General features: G+C 39.0%; 2 protein-coding genes across 6 annotated transcripts in view; both read left to right on the forward strand.

Annotated features, from left to right (window-relative positions):
* stard13b (StAR-related lipid transfer (START) domain containing 13b) overlaps positions 1–9,559 on the forward strand; it is a 50,200-nt gene extending 40,641 nt beyond the window's left edge. For all 5 annotated transcript variants that reach the window (XM_018665276.2, XM_018665275.2, XM_018665274.2 and 2 more), the window contains 12 exons: positions 944–1,025; positions 2,994–3,057; positions 4,028–5,391; positions 5,516–5,686; positions 5,983–6,142; positions 6,361–6,559; positions 6,710–6,923; positions 7,386–7,500; positions 7,619–7,840; positions 7,962–8,179; positions 8,291–8,467; positions 8,660–9,559. In XM_018665276.2, coding sequence (XP_018520792.1) covers positions 944–1,025; positions 2,994–3,057; positions 4,028–5,391; positions 5,516–5,686; positions 5,983–6,142; positions 6,361–6,559; positions 6,710–6,923; positions 7,386–7,500; positions 7,619–7,840; positions 7,962–8,179; positions 8,291–8,467; positions 8,660–8,777 — 3,104 coding nt within the window. In that variant the 3' untranslated portion in view covers positions 8,778–9,559. The remainder of the gene's footprint in view (positions 1–943; positions 1,026–2,993; positions 3,058–4,027; positions 5,392–5,515; positions 5,687–5,982; positions 6,143–6,360; positions 6,560–6,709; positions 6,924–7,385; positions 7,501–7,618; positions 7,841–7,961; positions 8,180–8,290; positions 8,468–8,659) is intronic.
* A 2,795-nt stretch (positions 9,560–12,354) lies between these two features.
* LOC108876017 (neurobeachin-like) overlaps positions 12,355–22,809 on the forward strand; it is a 186,317-nt gene continuing 175,862 nt past the window's right edge. Inside the window, 1 exon segment of the mRNA XM_051065349.1 lies at positions 12,355–13,239. Within this exon segment, the coding sequence (XP_050921306.1) occupies positions 12,967–13,239 (273 nt within the window). The 5' untranslated portion in view covers positions 12,355–12,966.

Consider the following 22,809-nt stretch of genomic DNA (forward strand, 5'->3'; position numbering starts at 1 on the left):
TTGTTTGGTTAAAAGACAGAGATTAATGAAGTAGCACACCAATAAAAGGACGCTCTAATAAACCAAAATGGCATTTTTATTTTAGACTTTTTATATCTGTTATGAAACAAAACACTGTTATAGCTTGAATGTGGCTTTTTCAAGTTGATGAGTGAATAATGGTACACAGTGTCATCTGGCCTGTCACCCTAATCCCCAGCACTACACAAAACCACATATTCATTGGTTACATAGTGAGCCTCATTTACACAACTGTCCTCAGGAAGCCTCAGAGCTAGGACTCCAGTCACCCAGACACCACAAAACAAGCAGAACATCAGCTGCTTTTAAAGTCTAATCTTTTCCGAGCTTCGGTTACTACATAAACATGTCCTCTGTGCTTTAAGACTGAAGTCATGGGAAGAAATGGGTTTTATCTGAGCTCAAAGTAGCTCTACTCCCTCAGATCATTGTGTCAAGGCCAGACTTTTGATGTGCTTTGGTGCAATATATTTGTTTGCTGACAGTTTATAGATAGTTGTAGTGGAATTGCAGCAATGTGCACCGATAACGGCTGTTGGGAGTACAAAGAAATTAACATGAGCTTCACTCCCGGTGCTGAGGGTTGTGTATTAGAAATGACATTAATGATGAAATCTGCTGTTAGGATGTAATGGTGTCTCTGCTTTTCATAAAAAGTTAATGACTTCACATGAATGCTGTGGAATGTTATATTGAAAGAGTCTGGGTTCAGTCTCTTAAGTTATGTAAGAGGAGGCCCATACTCAGAGCAAGATGTAATGCCTGCACAAGCCTGAGCACTGTTATTTGGGCAAATTCTGTCTCTTCTCATTAGCATCACATACAAAACAAGTTTGATGGTCTCCCAGCCTTCAGTGTGCTTCTGGAAAGAATGTGGTTTCCAGATCTTTCTCTAATGTTGCTCTTGCGCCTTTTTCCACAGATTCCCAATTCCCCATTGACATTACTCCTGTGAAAAGAGATCACGATTTTCTGGACAAAGATCTTGTGGAACCTCTTTGCAGGTAACCAGACATTTGATTGACAGGGCAAAGATGGTGGCTCATGCATGAATCAATGCCACAAATAATTGTATTGCCTCAAGGAAGTAGAAGTATATGAGAATCTTTGTATTAACTTTAAAATAAAAACACATCTTACATTTTATGATGTTAAAAACATAACATTATGTAATTTTTATTTTCTTATCTTGGGTATCAAGAAGATTTTCCGCGCACTCATGTTACATTTAATTCATTTATTAAATCAGTAAATCAGTCCACCTTGTCAGATCTTTGTCTGTCGGGACTGAAATGTAAGACTGACATATTGATTTAATAAAAACTTTAACTGCAAGCACATTCCTCTCCTCAAGATTTTGAACTGCACTCTGACATAACCGGTAAAAAAAATATTGGATGTGTGTGATTTTTTCCTAACTTGCCAGAGAGTATAAAGGTACACTAAGCCAACAACTGGTGGTTCCACATCCCTCCCTTATAGGGCAAGACGGCTCATGTACTTTTTCAAGCCAAGATGAAAACAGCACTTCAGTTTCCACAGTAACTATGGCAACCATCCCGAGAGGCAAGCAGGGGTAGCATGAGGGGTGCCTCGCACGGCTCAATATACTGTGACTCTAAACAACCCTAAAGCAACTCATCTGAATTCCAAACTAGCCACGGGATAAAGAGAGGACAATTGGAAACAGTTCCACCTCCGACGTGATTTTGTCCATGACTTCCCAGCATCTCTATAGTGACATAAGGATGGCTTTGTTGTCAGTTGCGCCACCACAGTCTTGTGTGCAAAAATAAATACCGCCCTGCATACTGTGGGTGTCTTTGATAAAAGTGAAACTGATAGATATTTCATGTATGTGAGTGCTCCCTCTGATCCCTGGCTAAGCAGCGTCCTGTTTTAGAAACCACATTCAAAGCTCTTTAGGCCTGTGGAATAAAAGGCCCCCAGCTTAGAAATCCTCTCTTCATTTGGGTCCTACTATCTACAGTAACAATCATGGGAACGTCTTGTTTGGTTAACTCCTATCATCAACAGGACTAGATGACAGTTATATCCCCCATCTGAGGCCATTCACTGTCACAAAACAATACTGTCAATCTGTAAAAAAGACTGTTAGCAACATCTGGCACTGTTAAAACTTGTGATTATCTCACCACAAGTGAGGTTTTTTTTTGTCTAAATCCAAGGAACAGGGAGCTGCAGTGCATTTTGTCATGGCGTCATCTTTTCCCTTGTGCTATTGTTGGTTCATGTTCAGTTTTTAGTGCTGTTACTTTATATGTCCCAGTTTGCATACCCACAAAACCTCTAATCACATGTTCCAAGGATATATTAGACTATATTGTTTATTACAAATTTTGAAAGTGTTTCACTGCTTCTCTGAGGGAGTTTTGTAAAATCGAGTCTATCAAATGTTCGTCAGTGCTTCAAAAGCATAGTTTTTATGTGACTTTGTTGGAATTGAGCACAGGCAAATGCCTCTTTGCATAAGGATTATTAGGTACAACTGAGGCCATCTCTCAAAATCATGTGTATACAGAATTAGAATACCAAGTGCAAAAATGGCAACAAGAAGGGTTCATCTGTAGATTAAGATCTATAGATGACTATATTGAATGAACCAGTCAGTGATAAGAACAGTTATATGGCTAATCCATTCACTGACCTCAAGTTCACCTTTCTTCAAACTACTGCACACCACCCTTCAAGCCACAATCACTTAGATCCAACCCTCAGAGAAAGAGAACAGAGCAAGCGACAATTACCGGTGTTCATTAGGTTAAGGATAATGTGTGTGTGGAAACTGAGTTTCCCTCTGGTTCTGGTTGTATGTCCAGAACAAAAGCTGATCAGGTTAACACTTAAATAGCAAACAGAATGGCATTTATTTCTGGAGTGCTCATGGGGGGACTATTCCTGTGTTTCTTTAGAACAGTTTTCATCCTCTGGCTTTTTTTTTCTTGTTTTAGGCGACTCAACACCCTGAACAAGTGTGCCTCTATGAAACTTGACGTGAACCTTCCGAAAAAGAAAGTAAGTGTTAACACTAAATTACAATCTTTACATTAAAATTATGCCTCTGACACTACATTATATTTATTTTAAAGAAACACACTACCCAAAAAGTTTTTTTTAAACACAGGTGATTCAGCATCCAAAATATATTTGTGCTTATCTCAGAGTTTAGGCCTAAGTGGGTGTCATGCTTTTTCTCTCCACACAGACTGTTTTGAAACATAACACTTTGTATGTTCCTCTTTAGTTGTGTTCCTAGCCCCAAAAAAGCTTCACTCAAATATCACAGTTTTCATTTGAACATTGTTAGAAATAGAAGGACAAAGCTTGCTCTAAGTTATGCATGTTCTTCCGGCGTCAGCACAAATATAATGTGGCCTGTACTGTTTAACCTAGATTATATGATATATGAGATTGTACCATTGTTGTATTCATGCCTATTAACTATCTGTCCTCACACTGGAATTTAGCCTGCCGGCATAAATGACTTTGTCTATTTATGGAAAGGTAGTCAAGTCAAAGGAATGGTTTGTCTGATGTTATATCACCATTGGCTGATTGTATAATGTTATTAATTCTGACCAGACACTTCCTTCAGCAATTTCCTGCATTTCCTATTTAACTGCCTCTTTGTGATGTGGATGATTTGTGATGGTATATATGCCTCACCTTGCAAGCCAGCTGATTGCTGTGAATAAGGATGTGCAAATTATTTTCTTGTGGAGTAAACAAAGTTTTAAAATTGTGCAAAAACTGTTTGGGTTATTTTTCTGTCAATCTCAATTATTGTATCTCCATACTGTGCATTGAAATAAGTACAGTATGTGCATGCGTGATCTTTAATTCAATTGTTGAATAAAATAATTGAGGTATTAGGGAGAATCTTTGAGCGACCTAAATAGAAACATTCATTAACAATAAAGAAGAATTACCAAATTAAATCATGTAGACCAAAATAATTGATTTAATATAATCTGTCTCTCACTAGAGTGAAGACTCTGATGAAGAAGACCTGTTCGCTATCAGTGACAAATGGACCTTTGAGTGGAGCAGCCGGCGTTGGTCCAGGTTACAGGACATTGACTGTCTGCTGGGAAACCACAGAGAGGGTCAGCACTCCAGGGACGGCGTGCCTCTTAGAAACACCACCAGCAGTGAGAGTGTTCTGACGGACCTCAGTGAGCCAGAGGTCTCTTCTTTGCACAGTGAGAGCAGCGGGGGCAGCGGTCACAGGGGCCTCAGCACAGAAGACTCTGACTGCTCCAACCGCACCTGTTCGGATTCTGCAGCAATGCCAGACTCCACTTCTCTCACAATGCCTCACATCCCCAAAGAAATTGCTCACTACGGCTCACTACCTGACAAGCATGGGAAGACAAGTCGCACCCGTGCCAAAGACTTCCTGAAGCGCATGGAGACCCTGCGCTCCCGAGGAACTCTAGGAAGGAGCCGTAAGACATTAGTCATCAGCTCTCCCGTGCTGCAGCAGGAGGCCCAGGCCCTGAAGACACTGCATTGTGTTGAGATCATAAATGGAGATGGTGGGGCTCCAGAACCACTGTCCAACAAAGTTCTTCTGTCCCAGTGTAGTAGTGAGGGTAGCAGCCATTCTAGTGGCAGTGCTGTCAGCACACCCAGCTTAAAAGAGCGTAAGCCTCATAGGGCTGACTACAAGCGCAGTGGTATGTATTTAGAGGACATAGACATCTTCTCAGGTACTCAAGTGAATAAAGTTGCAGAGGAAAACCGTAGGAATGAATTCTGCTCCTATGAAGACCTGGTGGTCCACATCCCTAAAGACCACAAGCCAGGAACCTTCCCTAAAGCACTGTCCATAGAAAGCTTGTCTCCAACCAATGGGGCCTCTATTAACTGGCACACTGGCAGCATGCACCTGGAATCCCCACTAATTTCCACCAGAAGGGAATCCAGGCCCGTCACCCAATGCTGTTCTAGAGGTAGCCGCATCAGTGTGTACGATAATGTTCCTGGCTCACATTTGTATGCCAGCACTGGAGACCTGATAGACCTGGAGAAAGAGGACCTGTTTCCTCACCTGGACGATATCTTGTCGCATGTCAATGGTCTACAGCAGATAGTTGACCACTGGTCTAAGAATGTGTTGCCTGGAGGAGAAGGGATGTCGCAAATGGATGGTGAGAGGGAAGATACCGTAGGGCTCCAGTCTTCTAGTCAGATCACATTGGACTTTGAGGGAAATTCAGTCACAGAAAGCCAGACCACACCGAGTGATGGGGACAGAGACAGGGTCTCACTTGCTGAGACAGAATCTGCAAGGCTCAGGGAACGGAGAGACTCAGGAGTCGGTGCTTCACTCACACGACCAAATCGGTAAGACTCATGAAACTGTATTGACAGGACTGAAACATTTGAAATCACACAAGTTTAGTTCTTCTATGAACAAAAAGAGAAACACTTTTCTTTTTTTTCTTTGCTGTTTCTTTTATGGAATTAGGTTACGATGGCCCAGCTTTCAGATATCAAATCGTCTAAGTCACTCAGTGGCATCCCTGCAGATTACCAACCAATCAGCAGGCCAGCTGAGTTTGTTGCAGAAGTTTTCTTTGCTGCGTCTTACTGCAATCATGGAGAAGTACTCCATGTCCAACAAGCATGGCTGGACTTGGTAAGTCTCATTTAAACTCCCAAAAGATCCATTTGATTCATGATTCGTCACATCTTTTCTTTATTCGTGAAAGCTCATTTTACTTCTTTCTTCTATTTCTTTGAATTGATAACTTGTAAATTATTATATTAGTACTGGTAATTTGTGTGTTTGTCCAATGAATTGCTATAACCAGATGCCCTTTTGGCTTACAAGCTGTTTGTACTAAATAATAAGTATATGTCTATGCACAGCATAGTCTCCAGTTTAGCCACTAAAGCAAGTTGTCAAAGATGTTGTTTTGATGTCTCTCCTAGGTCTGTGCCGAAGTTTATGAAGAGAATGAAGGTACCAGACTATAAGGATAAGATTGTGTTCGGAGTGCCTCTCATAGTGCATGTGCAGCGTTCTGGACAACCCCTGCCCCTTGGCCTGCAGCAGGCCCTGCGGTATCTGAGGAGCCAGTGTCTTGACCAGGTCAGTCACAGTGAACATGCTCTCAAGTTACATGTGACTTACATTTTTCACATGTGATGTAACAAATGGTTAGGTTTATATAACATGTATAATGTGGTGTAGTGTTTCATTGCATAATGGCTGATGCAGGATGTAGACAGATACAGCAGTAGCATAATAACAATACAGTTAGAGGAAGTGCTGTCATGTTGACATAAACACTGCTGTTTTGCTTTCAGGTGGGTCTGTTTCGTAAATCAGGGGTGAAGTCTCGAATTCAAGCCCTTAGGCAAATGAATGAGAGTTCTCCAGACAATGTGAACTATGAGGATCAGTCTGCCTATGATGTGGCTGACATGGTGAAGCAGTTCTTCAGGGATTTACCTGAGCCTCTGCTCACCAGCAAACTTGGGGAGACCTTCCTCCATATTTACCAATGTAAGGACATAAATCTCACTTCGCTCGTCTGTTTTATCATGAAAATACAATCAAGTAAATTACCTTTGACACCTCATGAATATGTTTCTCTCCTCTATCACTGTGTCTATAAAATAGAAATGATACAAATCAATTCTCTTATATGTGCAGATGTGCCAAAAGACCAAAGGTTGCAGGCCGTCCAGGCAGCCATCATGTTGATGTCGGATGAAAACCGGGAGGTGCTGCAGACGCTGCTCTGTTTCCTCAGCGATGTCACTTCTTCTGTGGAGGAGAACCAGATGACACCCATGAACATTGCTGTGTGTCTGGCTCCCTCCCTTTTCCATCTCAACATTCTCAAGAAAGACAATCTCTCACCAAGGTACTTTTTTTTTCTCGTGTCATCTAATGTTGGAATTATCTTGGTGTCTGTGACGTTGGGCCAGATACATTGCTTGGAGTTCTCTGCTGCAGAAAACTAACAAACAAGGCATGCATGTATTCTATTAACTCCAGCATGATTATCTTCACCTATGACTCCATAAAGACAGACATAAAATGGGTTGCAGAGTTTGCTCAGTCCTCAGTGGTGCAGTAGATTACTGTCTTTCTGGGCCAGTTTTAAAAGGACATGACTCTCTTTTTAAAGCTCAGTGTTTTATGAGATCATGCTGTGTACAAACAAAGCAAAGCTCTCTAATTTACCATGTTGAAATTGTTGCCAAAGGGATCAAAGGGGGTTTCCTGCAGAGCGGAGGAAGGGTTTATATACTGTGTTTCATAGAGATGGTGACCTGGGGACTCTGCTGGTCTAATAAGTTCTCTCTCTCTCCATAATCCCCAGGGCCATGCAGAAGAAGTATGCCACTGGCAGACCAGACCAGAAGGATCTGAATGAAAATTTAGCAGCTACTCAGGGCCTTGCTCACATGATCATAGAGTGCAACCGTCTCTTTGAGGTACAAGAACCTGTCTTTGAGATGATGCAAGAATTTTCAGGCTGAATGCAATATCTCCAGGGCTCCCTCTGTTTATATTTGCTGTCAGTCTTATCTCATACTTTTATATACCCATTAGATCCCCCATGAGATGGTTACTCAGTCGCGTAATTCATACGTGGAGGCTGACTTGCATGCACCAACAATTGACGAGCTGTGTAAGCAGCTGGAGGATGATGATGGAACATACCAAACACATATGGAGGGGAGACTACAGAACCTGCTCAAAGAGGCCCGGGAAAAGTCCAAATACTGGGTGTCATGCAGCAGCTCTGATAACACAGAGCTCTACTATAAGAAGGTTTGTGTTCTTCCTTTAATTGTGGAGTTGTTATTGTCTCATATATAATAAAACATCGAAACAACATTTTCACTTATTATTTCACTTATTACGATGGTTTGCATCTTTGTGTAACCTCCAGGTGGGAGATGGGAACCCTTTAAGACGCTGGAGAGTATCTGTGGAGGTGGAAGCGCCACCATCTGTAGTGTTGAACCGGGTGCTGCGAGAGCGCCACTTGTGGGATGTGGACCTGCTACAGTGGAAAGTGTCTGAGACACTAGACAAGCAGACAGAGGTGTTTCAGTATGTGCTCAATCGCATGCCCCCTCATCCCAGCAGGGACTTTGTTGTTCTCAGGTGAGTTGTGATAAAAAGAAAACACTAAACAACATATCTCCCTTTGTTTGGAAGTAGCTATAATTTTATTCTTTTAGGGTACACATTTAATCTCTTTCTCATTTATTCAAGGTCATGGAGGACAGACTTGCCCAAAGGTGCATGCTCCCTGGTTTCTGTGTCTATTGAACATGAGGATTGTCCTCCTGTTGGAGGAGTACGAGCTATTGTCCTCGAGTCCAACTACCTGCTAGAGCCCTGTGGCTCTGGAAAGTCCAGACTAACTCATATCTGCAGAGTGGACTTAAAGTAAGTCCTGCATAAAATCTTGTTACAAGATTTTCTCATGAATCCTTTCAGCAAATGCTTAGATGCTTTTTTCTTACAGGTACATCAGTGCATTTTTATATATGATTTTAGTTGAATTTTTAACATAGGTATTTGAAGCTTGTTGACATGTACGTATATTATGGCATATTGAATATACTATTTTGATTTCAGAGGAAGGACTCCAGATTGGTATAACAAAGCCTTCGGTCACCTTTGTGCTGCAGAAGCTGCCCGGATCCGCAACTCCTTTCAGCCACTAATCACAGATGGCCCAGAGACCAAAATCTGAAACTCTTTGCCAGCTGTGTCTGCTCAGCTTTGAGATCAAGACTGAGCCTTTGAGTCATTGCTAACAGGCAGACACATAGCATAGACAGGACCCCAGAACTAAAGCACAGTTTATTCTTTTCTTTTTTTTTAACAAATGCTCTGAAAATAATCTCCTCCTCTGTACTTGCACAATGACGAAAGAGGACATTTTATAGGTGCTGAGCATAATTACTCATTGGGAGATTAATCATCCTGCCAGTATCATTAGCATTAGGATTTTATTTACCTTGATGTTGCTAAACCTGTATATTATAATAATTATTATCTTTGATAATGTTATTATATTACTGTTGCTATAATCTATAATGTCTAGGACATTCAAGCTCTTAAAAGCTTCTGGGAAGCATGTTATTCATTTTAGATTTAAAGCTATAATTATTATGATGTACACTCAAGTGTCTGTATATATGTGTGTGAATATACTGTACATGCAAACAAGATGTATATATTATATATATGTGAAGGGATAAATAGTACATATGTTAATTTCCAATATATTGATTCTTTAACTGTGTCAACCTTCCTGTAATACACATGGTACAAAATTGTAAGCTGGTTTTACTTTGCATCAGTATTGACATTTTTTATGGGTTTAATTTTATTAAACTTTGACCTCCTGGGGTTGTGAAAAGAATGACTTAAGGTTTGACTTGATCATACCTGCTTTAGGGTACTGGATTGTGCAGTGTCAGGTACAAGAGACTTTTTTGTTTTTTTAATAAAAATATCAAAATTATAAAATGTTAGTATGTGCTGATTATTAAACTTGCTGCCATATCAAAAAGAAAAAACTATACATTTACAAGAAGAAACAATACATTTTAATTGTTCAGTAATGGACATCTTTTGACCATGAAGGAGTCTAAATTCCTGTTGGGGACAATTACCAACTAACAGTGTCAGAAAAGCATCAAAAAAGGCATAATAATAACTTGAGGCATAATTCTCTCTGATCTGGGATGACAGGGACCTCCACTGGTCATTTGAAGGAAACACATGACTGCAGGCAGTCCACATGGGTGAATAGACTTAAATGGACACCTATTTGACATATATGTCATTTGTAATTCAAACTCAGTGGTGATTAAAAATTAAAAGCAAATGAAGACTGCAATTCATTTTGTCTGGCATTTTCATGCAAATCGTATGCACAGGGGAAACATATAAACCTTCTTGTCATTTTTGTCCACTAGATGGCTCTTTCTGATCAGCAGAATATTTATCTTTTCTGTGGATACATTTATTTTCCCCCAATGACAGTATATTCAAATTAAATCCTCTTTTACATTGGAACTAGTTAGTTATTTTCAACATGTAGTAAGGGTGAGAAGATAGATATCACCTGCTAAGGCATCTAATGAGGAAAAATATGAAAATACATTTCTAGATGATGGCCTGAAACATTATCACTATCTATCTATCCAAAATCTGAGGAGGTTAGAGGTAGTGGCAACTCAGACATAATAAAAGTATTTAAAAGGATAATTCACCAAAGCCATATCATACATTATGACTCTTTGGCCCTTTGGCTGCAGGTCACTGAGTCTGGGTCTGTTACTCTGATTCATTTCCCTGTATAATTATGCTGTTAGTGTGTGAACGGCAAAGTCAACCCCCTTCCACTGACCTTTATTCAACACTAGCAGGGTTCATGTTTCGAACCCATTTGAATGGTGGCCAGGAAACTTCTTATTGCCCACTGATGTTAAAAGGACATTATTAAATGCAATGCTATATTGGAGCAACAATATTTAAGGATACAAAGGCTATAAAGCATGTGACTTAAATACAGTCTTTGAATGAGGCTGCCATTTATTTATTTTTTTTTTTATAATAAATATATAGCATTATAAAGATGAGAAAACTTTTAAAATAGCATATAATAGAATAATATTATAAAAACAATGTCACAAGACCATTTTTGTTCACAATAGAGTGGGCTAAATTATGTCATTGTCAATTATTCTACATTGAATCACAGCAAATTATTATTTTTTTTTTTAACTGCACAGTGTACTTGATAGGTACAGCTGTATAAAGCCCAACATTATTTTTACCCCTTTTGAAGCCATGCTGACACAGATCGGCTTAATGAGGTCATGAAATGCAAGCTCAGCTCCTGGCTGTCAGTCAGGACGATGGACAGGATTGTTGCCAAGCTGTCAGTGTCACTCGCTTTTATATAACCACTGGAACCAGATGGCTTTTTTATTGTTAAATTTTGTTTCTTATGTATTTACATTAGTCCATATTTTATTGCACTTGGTCTTTTATTGTACTTAGCCTAACTACAAAATTTCTCGCAACTGCCATTGTATCCTTTTGCCATATGATATAAAAAAAAACACATTTAAGATGGATGTTGGGAGGTCGCTGCAAAAGACAGTAATAATGCATAATTTCTACTATACAATGCTTTTGCATTTTGTTAATTAAAAAGGAAACAAATCTAATCATTCACATGAATAATTCATTTGAAGACATTTTTCTGTCTTGGTAAGTAGTAAAAATCTGGACATGTTCGGTCAAAAGTAATAAAAACAACAAACAAACAAACAAACAAAAAATCAGCCCATAGAGACCTTAAAACCAACTCATCAGGAACACTGGCAGAAAACTTGACTTGCAATTGACCCAGGGAATTAATCTCAGTGTAGCAGGATTTGTTGTTTTGCATAGATGACTATCCAGGGTAATCTTTGTGCCTCACAGACTGATCAATGAACTGTACACACCTGGATCTCAATCTGTAATGAAACTAGCGCACACTTATGTGAGGAGAGGAAGAAATTATGATAACAATGATAAAAGTCAGATGGTTGCATATGTGCATGCACAATGTTCAGATACATGCAGTCATGCATTGCTTTAAGCAAAAAGATGTCTTGAAAGGCTTTGTGTCTGCAGTATCTCAAGTAAATAATAACCTTTAAGTGACCTTTTAATAAAAACAACAGTCAATACCATTACCATTAGCTTACATCTTTATAGATTGAGTTGATCTAATAGCCATTTAAAAAGAAAAAAAAAAACAAAAAAAACTCAGTTTTGAAGGGAGTCTGGATAGACAGCTGGTTCTAAAGACAAAAATGACATTAGGCTGTTTTTCAGTGGTGTGCTTTGTAAAATGACATAATGGTAATGGTAAAAACTTATTGATTTATTATTCATATATTTTTTTGATTATCTATCTCATTCAGATTCATCCATTGGCTGTAGAAAAGGATGAATGGACAGCAGGTGTAAGTAATAATACTAGCCATGCATTCTATTTAGGCCTACTTGGACACCTAAATGAAACAGATCCATTATTATGTTAATAGGTATACCTGTGCAATCACTAGCTGTACTTAATGATGAATAATTGTCATTTTTGTTTATTTTTTAACCTGCCTATATTTTATGTCATTTGAAACTGCTTCATATTTTTTATTTTAAATACATTTTTTGGATATCTCAACCTATATTATTGATATCGGTACGGAAACATTAAACAGGTAACTTCCGGCTGCCATTTTCATTTCGGAATCGAGACAGTCTATGGTTTTTGTGCAGCGGCTGAGTTAGCATTACGGGATATGTAATCATCGGTAAAATGCAACCGGGTTGCAACTGACAACACGAAAGACAAACTTTATAAAAACGGACGTGGATTGCAACATTTTTCTAACGTGGCCATGCAACAAACTCAGGAAGGGACTCTGTACTACGCTGCTCTCCCGCGCCAGGTGGACTGGACGGTGGAAGCGACACGCTTACGGTCAACCTCCAGATCATCGCAGCCAGCGCAGGCGTGTTGAGTGGAACCGCAGGCAGGGGGCGGCAACATGGCGGTGACAGCAGCACAGACACGCGCATCCAAGAGAGCAGCACACACAGACATACACACAGCTTTGTGCACACAGTGCAGGTCAGTCAGCGCAGTTAACCGGCTGGCACCGACAACACATCGGACTCACTCAACGGAACTCTCGTGAGTGGATTTTACTGACAGAGAGTGGTTTGTTGTTTGTGTTTTGTTTTTGTTTTTCGGGGCTTCGCGAGTGTTCTTGTCTTTCATTTCTTCCTGATGCTCCAGAGCACTGATTAAATATATTGCACGGGGAAAGCGTCTAACTAGCCTCTGAAGCCTTCCGGCTCAGGTGGAAATGACAAGCGAGAGACCGGTGACGATGCCGGGCTCGGTGTCGCTCTCGGACCGACAACCCCCTCCAGGTCACGGGCAACACGCGGCTGCAGTCTCCGCTGTCTCCGGTGAGACAATGACGATGTCCGCCTCAGGTTCAATGGTCCTCCCGGCTGGAATTATCAATCCATCGGTTCCAATCCGGAATATCAAGATGAAATTTGCTGTTCTCATCGGACTGATCCAGGTTGGAGAGGTTAGCAACCGGGATATTGTTGAAACGGTGCTGAATTTGGTAAGTAAATGTTTTTTTTCCCCCCTCTATTACTCTATGACTGGACATTAATCCCGTATCCCGAAATGTTATTCAGTGGTAAAATTAACTGAATGTTATGTTGACAAATGAGAAAGCAATGTTCTTTAAACCTCGGGACTGTGACAGTGATCTTTAAATTATTTGCTGTACTAATATCAGTGGTTGCCCTGGGATATGTGCGAGTAAACAGCAGAAAACATCCAAAAATGCTCGCACACAAGGTGCTTTAAGGGGATGCTAATTCAGAGCCAGTTCTCAAGTTCTGAAGTTTAACAAAGTCCCAACTTCACTGTGAATCTGTCAATCATGCAGACTGGTGTGGATGATGTCACAGAAGGTAAAACACACACCTGCTGAGAGTAAAGTGCAATGTGAGTGCTTTATAGTTTGCTGGTAAACTGTTTATTCCAAATGGCATTTGTGTTGATGAAGAGTGGTGGAAGTGAGCAGAGGCATGGGGCATGGCTGCTGTATGTGTGTGTTTGGGGGTTGTGGTGGTGGTTCATGATATATCAGGGACTACAGTTGTTGGTAAAATATTCTCTGGGAGCCTAGAAATGTCTACATCCCTAAGGAGAGGGTTCACAAACTGGTCAGAGGTTGGTGAGCATTTGATTACTGCAGCCTCTCTTCTTTGTGTGCACAGGACCTGCTCCTAACTAAAGTGTGAGTTCTTGTTCAAGTATAATGGTCATCATCCTCTCCCCAAATTTATAATGACTCAGGGATTATATTTTATGTAACTTGCCTTCCCCCTCCACTTTAAAAACAGGCCTGAAGAGTCCATTCTCATAATTTAGTGTATGGTGATAATTACTATTGCTGCAGCAAAGTGAGAAGACAATGAGAAGTAATGACTGTCAGCACAAGGTGGTTGGGGATTTGACCTCGTGGTATGACCACAGTTAGCAAATGAGGCCAGTTTCCAACTTAACGTGATATGAGGAGACTGTAGAGCCAGCTCATACCTTTGCTTTGACCAGTCACAGGAGAACTACAGCAAAGCCTGTTTGCAGTAGTTGGCCTCTCCTTGTTAGCACACCAGAGATTAATTACGACCTGTTCTGGCACAACAGAAATCCACTTTGTGGAGCAGGACAAATTGTAGCCTTTGGCATGTTCAGGCATGAGAGTAGTACTGCAATTCGTGAAGTCACTGACACCTTGCCCCCTCACACTTTGCAGTGCTGTTTTCACAAGAAATGTGTGCACGGTTTTAACACACCTTGATTTTTTTTTTCCATCTCTGTCTAGACGTGATTACACATTCATCAGCACCAGACACTGATCTTGTTTAATTTTTCCATTTTGTTTTATTATGACCTATTAATTTCAGTAATATCTCCATTCTGCCCTATTATGACCTATTAAATGCAGACCATCAATGCTGCAGCTGGTTTTTGCTCCTCTGTGCATGCTACATCCAGTAGAGTGCACATCCAAATATTTCTCACCACCTACAGATTCCAAGCTTTTGAATAACACTTTTAATTGGCGGCTTTGCTATGGTTAGCTGTGTAGGATATCACATTTGATTCTACTTGTTTGCAAAGAAAAGTACAACCTCCATCTAAATAATGTGCATTCAAATGAACCAAGTGTAATACAGCAATTTTGGGACCAGGTGACACAGTAATTGTTATTATATCTGCCTTTTCATCTAAGTTGCATCACAAAATGTGCATGAATAATTCTAGCAAGGGAAGATGGTTGAAAAGCTGTCATGCCAACAACCATGCTGTCTGTAAGATGCCATGACTATAGGATTCTTTATGCTTATAAGTTCAGGTTGTTTTTGAAATGTAGAACGGGTGTGAAGATCCTGAAGGATCCTTAACTGTATCTCATGTGGTCCAATTTGTGGCCTAATGAAATAATAATGTTTTTCTCCATGGCCAAGGAGCATCTTGGAAAAAATGTGGTTGTTGGATCCTAGTGTGAACATCTATAATGAAAAGTATCTCATTCTGTTTTTTAAAATGTATTTTCATTTTGTTGTTTAGCTGCAGTTCTTGTTGAACTGCTAAGATGGGGATATTTGACATTCAATTGGATCTGATATGACTCCTATTCACCAGAATGGGAGCATTCTCATCCTACTGAGAAATCTACCTTAGATTTTTATGAAATCAGGCATATCATGAAATCAGAAAAGTTCACTGAATTAGAAAAAAACACATTCTGAAGTATACTGTAAATTATTAAACTACAGTGCTCCAGAACCATCAGCTCAATACCATACTTTACTCTGTACCAGTGTTTTGGTCTCCTCAGATGTACATTTGCTAATTTATTCACTGCGTTATTCATGTTTAGGGTCATGGGGATCTGGAGCCTTTTCAAACATATTATGAGCAGAAGTTGAAATACTGTGGACAGTTTGTTTATCTTAGGGTTGATTATAGGTAGACTAGCCACCAGTTAACATACACACATAACTATAACAAAAATCCCAATAATATAATACAAAGTAGTCCGCAACAATTGACTTACTTGCATGGAATCAGGACAGTGTGTATATTTGTACTATTTTCTGTATTCGAGCAATGACTCGAGGTGGACTGAAGTGTGAAAAACTATGTGGATCAATTAATATTTAGGTATTTTTAGTTAGAACCATCAGCATTACTTTTCAGCTGCACATAAGACTAAGACTGCTCTTAAGAACTGGCCACAAATATAGATCATGCACCTAATCAAATCTGATGCATGACAGTTTTGCTTATTGTCATCTAATAATGAAGTTGGGAACAAAATGGATTTGTCTCAGTCATGTGTGCAGTTTACAATTGTCACCCCCTTTTGTGGTCCGTCAGCTGACTCACTGCTCTCTCTAAGATGAGAAAATAGAAAGTTATATTTTTGTTTAGCTAATAATGACATGGTATGAATCATTCACTGAACACTTCTCTGACAAAAGAGAGTCGCTCTTAACAGCCGGCATCTTGATGATCAAAGTGAAATATGATCAGATGGATAATGACGTCTGAGAGAGGTGAGAAAAGAAGTGAGTGTGACCTATGAAATTGGAAAAAGCTTCACAGCACATCCTCACCTTGATCCTGATATTGGAAGTAACTGCATTCTCATGTGCTGTCAACAACTGGTTGACATTAACACAAGAAATACACTGTAGATATCCTGTCTGTCATGTCAGGTCAGAGTTATCACAAAGATTATTTTTCTGTTAGGTGATACTCAACCAAATTCTGTTCTTTTAGTATCAAACAGTCACTCCTGTAGATTTGAAAGGTGGTATTAGAAGTGCAGACTCTGCGTACATAAAGCACTGGAGCTGTGGTCAACTTGAACTTTATAGCTTCATGCAAGAAATCCAATGGTTATAAAGTTCTCAGGGTGGAACAAAATATCAAGACACCCACCCAAACATGATAAACCACTCCTGCAACAAAATCCACTTATCCACCATCCATTTGTATGCTCATGTTCATATGTTCTTCTTTTACCAAATATATCAAAATAACTATTTGTCTGTAGCTTGCACATTTGCTTATTTTTGTCTCAAGTGACTGCATAAGCACAGCTATGAACAGGTGAAGTGTGCAGTGTTAGACAGATTTGAATGAAAATATGAGTTTAGGTGCCACTGAGCTTGTAAAAGAACAGGGGACAAGAAGATTATGCCTGCAGGAGGGGACTGATACATTCCTGTACTACAAATGTTGGAATGCGTGTACAGAGACATGAATTCAAGCTTACCAGAGCTGCTATTTTCCATGAAGAACATAACTGCCAAAATAGTCTTTCAAGCCTACAGGCAGTAAATGTTGGATACAAAAAAAAAATTCTTGGTGGATTATCATTTTAATGACATGCTTCACCTTGCTGGCCAACACTCTGCAAAGGTGAAATGTAATCCTCTACCAGGGTTTTACTAACAAACATGTCCAGAAGACATTCTAATAGAAGTAGATTACTCTTGCTTCTATCTGTGTCAACAATTTAACAGCTGATTCTGTTACTTGCTCAGTCCTTACTATAGGGAGGTCAGTTTATCCCCTAGTTGATATGACTACGTATTGGCAGCTTAGATAGAAAGCACACCAGCATGCTGAGATACTTTGAATGAGACACTGACAGATTTTCAGCTTTTTAAATATATGATCACCAGTAGTTGCTAAATTAGTTATTTTCATTAACTAAACAGCATTACACATGCTTCTACAATTATCCATATGACAGGTGCAATGACTATGATTTGTAATCACTGAACCTTGCTGTTTCTTATTAAGATGCTTTTGAAAGCAATTTTACAGAGTTTGAACCAAATAAAGAAAGGTAGAAGGTGAATAACATTTTTTATATGTTTTATTGAAAGCTAAATTAGGCAGGATGCTTGCCTTTTGTATAAGGGTGATATGACTAGAGAGTTGGCATACCTGAACCATGCGAATACTCTCTAGACTTGGTGTCAGCAGAATACACAGATGCTTAACTGATTATTTGCTCTAAACAGGACATTGTCACTCAGTCATAATTAATGGTCACACAGGTGAAACTAGATAACTTGAAGCACCTAGGAATCAACCCTGACCCCTAGAAATTATGTTTATATATTACTTAATTACTTTCCCAATCATGTTGTAGTGTCAATCATAATTGCTGCCTAGATTTTGTTCAACTTTTTTTTTTCTGAGTAAATGATGGTCTACACAAGAATAAGATAAGATGGACTTTATTTATCCCACTTCTGGGAAGCAGCAAGAGACGAGTGACAAAAAGTGCTCCTTCTTGCACCGTGGATGCAGCAGTCTGTTACTGAAGGAGATACTCAGGTCTCCCACAGTCTTATGCAGGGGGTGGGAGGGGTTGTCCATGATGGATGTCAGCTTGGCCAACATCCTCCTCTCACCCACCTCCTCAATGGAGTCCAGAGAGCAGACCAGGACAGAGCCGGCACATATGACCAGCTTATTCAGCAGCTATCAGCCTAGGAGGACTTTCAGTTGTTTATGTGTGGAATTTTTGCTCACTGTTGAAAGACATTTAGTTGTATTGAATTCTCTAAATTGCTAGTAGTTGTGAGAGTGAGTGACTTTCTGTCTGTCTGAGAAAGCCCCAATGATAGACTGACAATCTCTCCAGAGTCTTTGTCCTCTGTCAGATAAATTCCAAGTTAAGCTCCAGCCCCCCTGTAAGTAAAAATAAGACTGATGGTAATTAAAGAATGTACTGTGTATTCCATTTAAGTGATAGTAAAAATAGCCCAGGTAAGCATCAGTTGGGCACGTTACCAAACATGGTTACACTGTAAACACTGACAGGTTAATTAAATTAGAACTGAATATCATAGCCCCACATGACCCTAAAAAAATTGTTCTTGGGACTAAGTAATGGACTGTGTTAAACAGTAAGATGCTGCAGTTTGGTGCCACCATCCCTTATCAAAACTAATTAAAGGGGAATGTCATTAATCTTTCATGTATAGGCTGCTTGAAATGAAAGCTGTAATTAAGATAATGTGTTATAAGACAGGTTGTGGAGTCCTGCCTTCAAGGTTGATGTAATTCCACAAGAATTAAATTGAATAACAAAAGGGAGCTTGAGCTCTGCCATTTCACCATGAGACATTATCCAACTTAGATCTTTGAAGTAGGTCTTTTGTGCTTCATTGTGTATTAGATATGCATCAGTGTAATAAGGTCTGTCCTATATACAGTGAAAGTGATTATCACTAACCCAGTGATTAAAGTGTATTCTATGGTTATGTTGAGTATTCCATATTTCATTTATTAAATTTAATTTGTAAATAGAGATTTTTAGAGTCATATGAAATGCGCAACTCTGGTGTAAGTAAATGAGTAAGTTTATTTTGAGTTTAAAATCAGTTTCTCAGTACTCTTCCCAAAAAAGAATAGATTACAAAGAGAGAAGATAACAGTTTAAAAAATGTAAAACAAATAAATGTTTAACAACAAATTTTATCACTTATTCATGGAAAGTTGTAAATAAGGAGGAAAAACAAGAAAAATGAAGTAGTCACAGAATTCACTTAGTTTGGAGAGGTTGTCAGTATAACTTTAAAACTCTCAAGGTCTTTGCCTCTCCGATTGGGTGAGGGAAAGTGCTCCACAAAACTGAAGCATGAGAGAAAATGTTCTGAGAAAATATTTATAATCTATGGAATACTGAATAGCTGGCATCCTGTGATCTGCGACTATGTGGGGAAATATAAGGTCTGAGGAGTTCTCTGATATAAGAAGGTGCTAATCCATGGAGAGTTTTGTTGGTAATAATTGGCAGTTTGTGGTCTACCCTGGATTGAGTGAGGGCAGAATTGGCGTTATGTGCCCAAATCTTTTTGGTGCTAGTAAGAATTCAAGCTGCATTTTAGATAAATTGGAATATTGTGATGTTACACTAGTCTATTCTAGATTAGATGAATGCAAGAATTAATGAGTAGGTTTCTGCATCTGACTGTTAGAAATGGGCAAGTCTGGGCGCTGTGACAGAGCTGCTTTAGTGATGTTATTGTGTTTCTTAAATGTGAGTCAAAGATGGCACCCAAATTTATAACTGTTGAATTTGTAATAATAATATTACTGCTATCCAGGCTGAGAGTGGCATTTTAGCAAATGTGATTATGATAAAGAATAATGGGCATTTTTTGGTTGGATTGTTGCATGCATCAGGAAAACAGATCTGACAGCAGTATGTTTTTTTTACAGAGAAATAGATAGCTCTTCTTCCACTGACAGCTGCTTCAGTAGAGCAGAATACAGTACAGGCACAAAACGTGTTGAGACAAGGGAATTTTGCCCATCAGGGTTAACTGCTATCTTCATGTTGTTATTGCTACAACTTTTAGTTTTGTGCTCTTCCTAGACACACTGAATGTCATGTTGCTAGCTTTCCTCCAAATGAAGCTGTTAACAGCTACTCGAAAAGTTGCTTGAAGTTGCCCATCAATTTTCACCAGTTTTCTCTGAGGCATTAAATTCACTCTATCCTGTGATTACAATAGCTTTGATTAAAATTATAGATCCACTATCATGCTTGTCAGAAGCCGAAATCAAATGAGTAGGACATTATGCTTCAACGTTCTGTATTGCACTGTTTTTCTTGGTTACAAAACACAACAAGATTTGACTTCATTTTTTAAAAAGAAATAATGTGCAGTGGTGTGGTCTGAAAAGTCAGGGTATTCAGGTGTGAATCCAACAAGTACTCTCTGGAAGTTGCTGGGAAGTTCTTCTAACTGATGTGGAAGTAATGCTGGATCAGGGGAAGTCAGTATATTAAAGAAGTTGATCACAAAACATCACAAAATTGTGGCAAATTACCATATCACCTTTCTGACCTATGGCCATACTCCATCACATTCAGTTCCTTCCTAAAAAATGTTATCATCAAATTCAAATAGTTGACATGGAGTTGATGTCATTGGTGGTAAGGAATAAAAATAACACTTTCCACTAAAAACTACCCCTCTCAGATTCTCTTGATAACTAATAAAAATGGTCTTAAGCTCCGTCTCAACTTTTAAAGCCCATCACATATGGCCTCTAGGCTTATCCTGCCTAACACTGCTTGTCTTCCCAAGGACTACATTGAAAACCAAAGGTAATATGCTTTTGCTGTCAAGGTCTCCATTTTTCACAACAGCCTCCTGGAGGAAGTTTGGTCTGTCCTTTTTTGTTTATTATACTATTATGGTTTATTCATTAAAATAAATGTACTCAGTGCATGTTATGTTTAGTTTAAATAAGTTTGCTCTTTGGCAACTCATCCTTCCAGGGAGACCGTGATAGTTTGTTCTTTAGCAAAATGCTGATCTCTGTGTTTGATCTCTTCATATGTTATTGGTTCTTTTTATCCTGAGATTTTAACTGTTAAACAGCCATCTGTTTAAACTGTGTGAACTTCAATGTAGTAGGAGTAGAAAAGTTTGGGAACTCTCTTAATATCAATCACTGATTTTTTTTTTAAAGAGATAAACCCTGCTCTGTGATGATTGTATTTGTTCCTCAGAAACCATCTAAGATTCATGTTGTCCCACACGGAAAGATTGTGCCAAGCAGCAATTATGTTTTGTCACTGAAGCAATTGAAAACAGTGTTTACTGGATATTGCAAAACATGCAATCTTCATAGGGAAATAATTGGAAATAGAATCAAAACTGTCCTTATTAATTAACTTTTTTCATAGTGTTGAATGAAAATCAGTTAAACCAAACCATTGTGAAATCACTATGTTCATCTACTGCCTCTCCTCAAAAAAAGTCTGCAGATGTCAAGGGACAGTCAGTATATCTGGAAATGCATAATAGCTAAAAGACAAGGATTGAGACTGGTGTGTGGCCTAAGCAGCTTTTATGTATGGTTGGCCTTCACTTAAACTATCCCTCTGCTTCTGTTGAGTCAGTTGCACACTTTGATCAATCTTGGATCAATATCACCTCTAGGCACTGGTACAGTTTTGCAAATGTCACACTCCAGTTTTTTTTTCACTGTCACAGTTCTCTGTCAGTCTTGAAAGCATTTACTATTGGATCCTTGCCTTTTTTGTTTTTCGCTGTAGAGCCACTGCATGCATGTATGGCATTGCTATGAGACATTGTATAAACATGAGCTACTGATCTTTTTATTTTCCTTGCCAAATTTTCCAAAAGTTGGAAAAAAAAAATATGACCAACAAACTTCACAGTGACATGAATATACTTTGAATCTGGTTTAGTTGTTGATATGCAGGTTGTGTATTTTTGTTTTTAATTTCAGTCCCTAGTTCTTCTTGTGTCCTGCTGAAATGTCCTTGAGCATGAACCTCAACAACAGGTCCAGAGATGCTCTTCTTGGCTGTGTGCAGTCAGATCTCCATGTAGAGTATGTCCGTGAATGATAATTTACCTACATGGATCAGTTATGCATTACATTGGTACAGTTAGTGTACCTGAGATAGTGCCCAATATACTACTTGCTCTATATTGTAAGTGAATGAACTCGTCAGCATTCATCAGGAATAGCAGTGTTCACCTTCATGAATTCTTTACTAAGCCTTTCATAGTTTCTGGTTTGAACCGCATGCATCGTAGGGGGCTACAGTATGCTAAAATTGTGCTTCCTCAGTAAAGTTTATACTCTACTAAGTCATCCAATTTCTGCCAACAGCAGTTTCCTCTGATCTACTCTGTGATAATCGTCTTAGGATTTGAGGGAAAATTGAAATTCTGATTCTGTGCAAATTTGTTTGTTTAAAAGTAATTTACCTGAACTGTTGATTGATTCAGGGACCATGCTGATATGCGTTTTCTTGTCCTCAACCAAGGACAAATTCAGACTTTTTTTTTTTATTATTATTATTATTTTTTTTTTACATTTTCTGTATGTTTTGATGTCTGCAAATGTTGTTTTTTCTTTTTTTTTTGGTCGCTGATGTGTAAGTGCTGTTGCATTGTTATGTTTCTAATTTTCATGGTGTCACAGTATTTGTGGTGGAGGAGTTTACCCTCATACTCACTACTCGTGTGGCATGTTGGGCTACTACTGTGCTGGTAGTTGCCAAATTAAAACTGTTCTACATTAAATTTTA

This window comes from Lates calcarifer, linkage group LG21, assembly GCF_001640805.2.
Source record: "Lates calcarifer isolate ASB-BC8 linkage group LG21, TLL_Latcal_v3, whole genome shotgun sequence".
Taxonomy (NCBI): domain Eukaryota; kingdom Metazoa; phylum Chordata; class Actinopteri; family Centropomidae; genus Lates; species Lates calcarifer.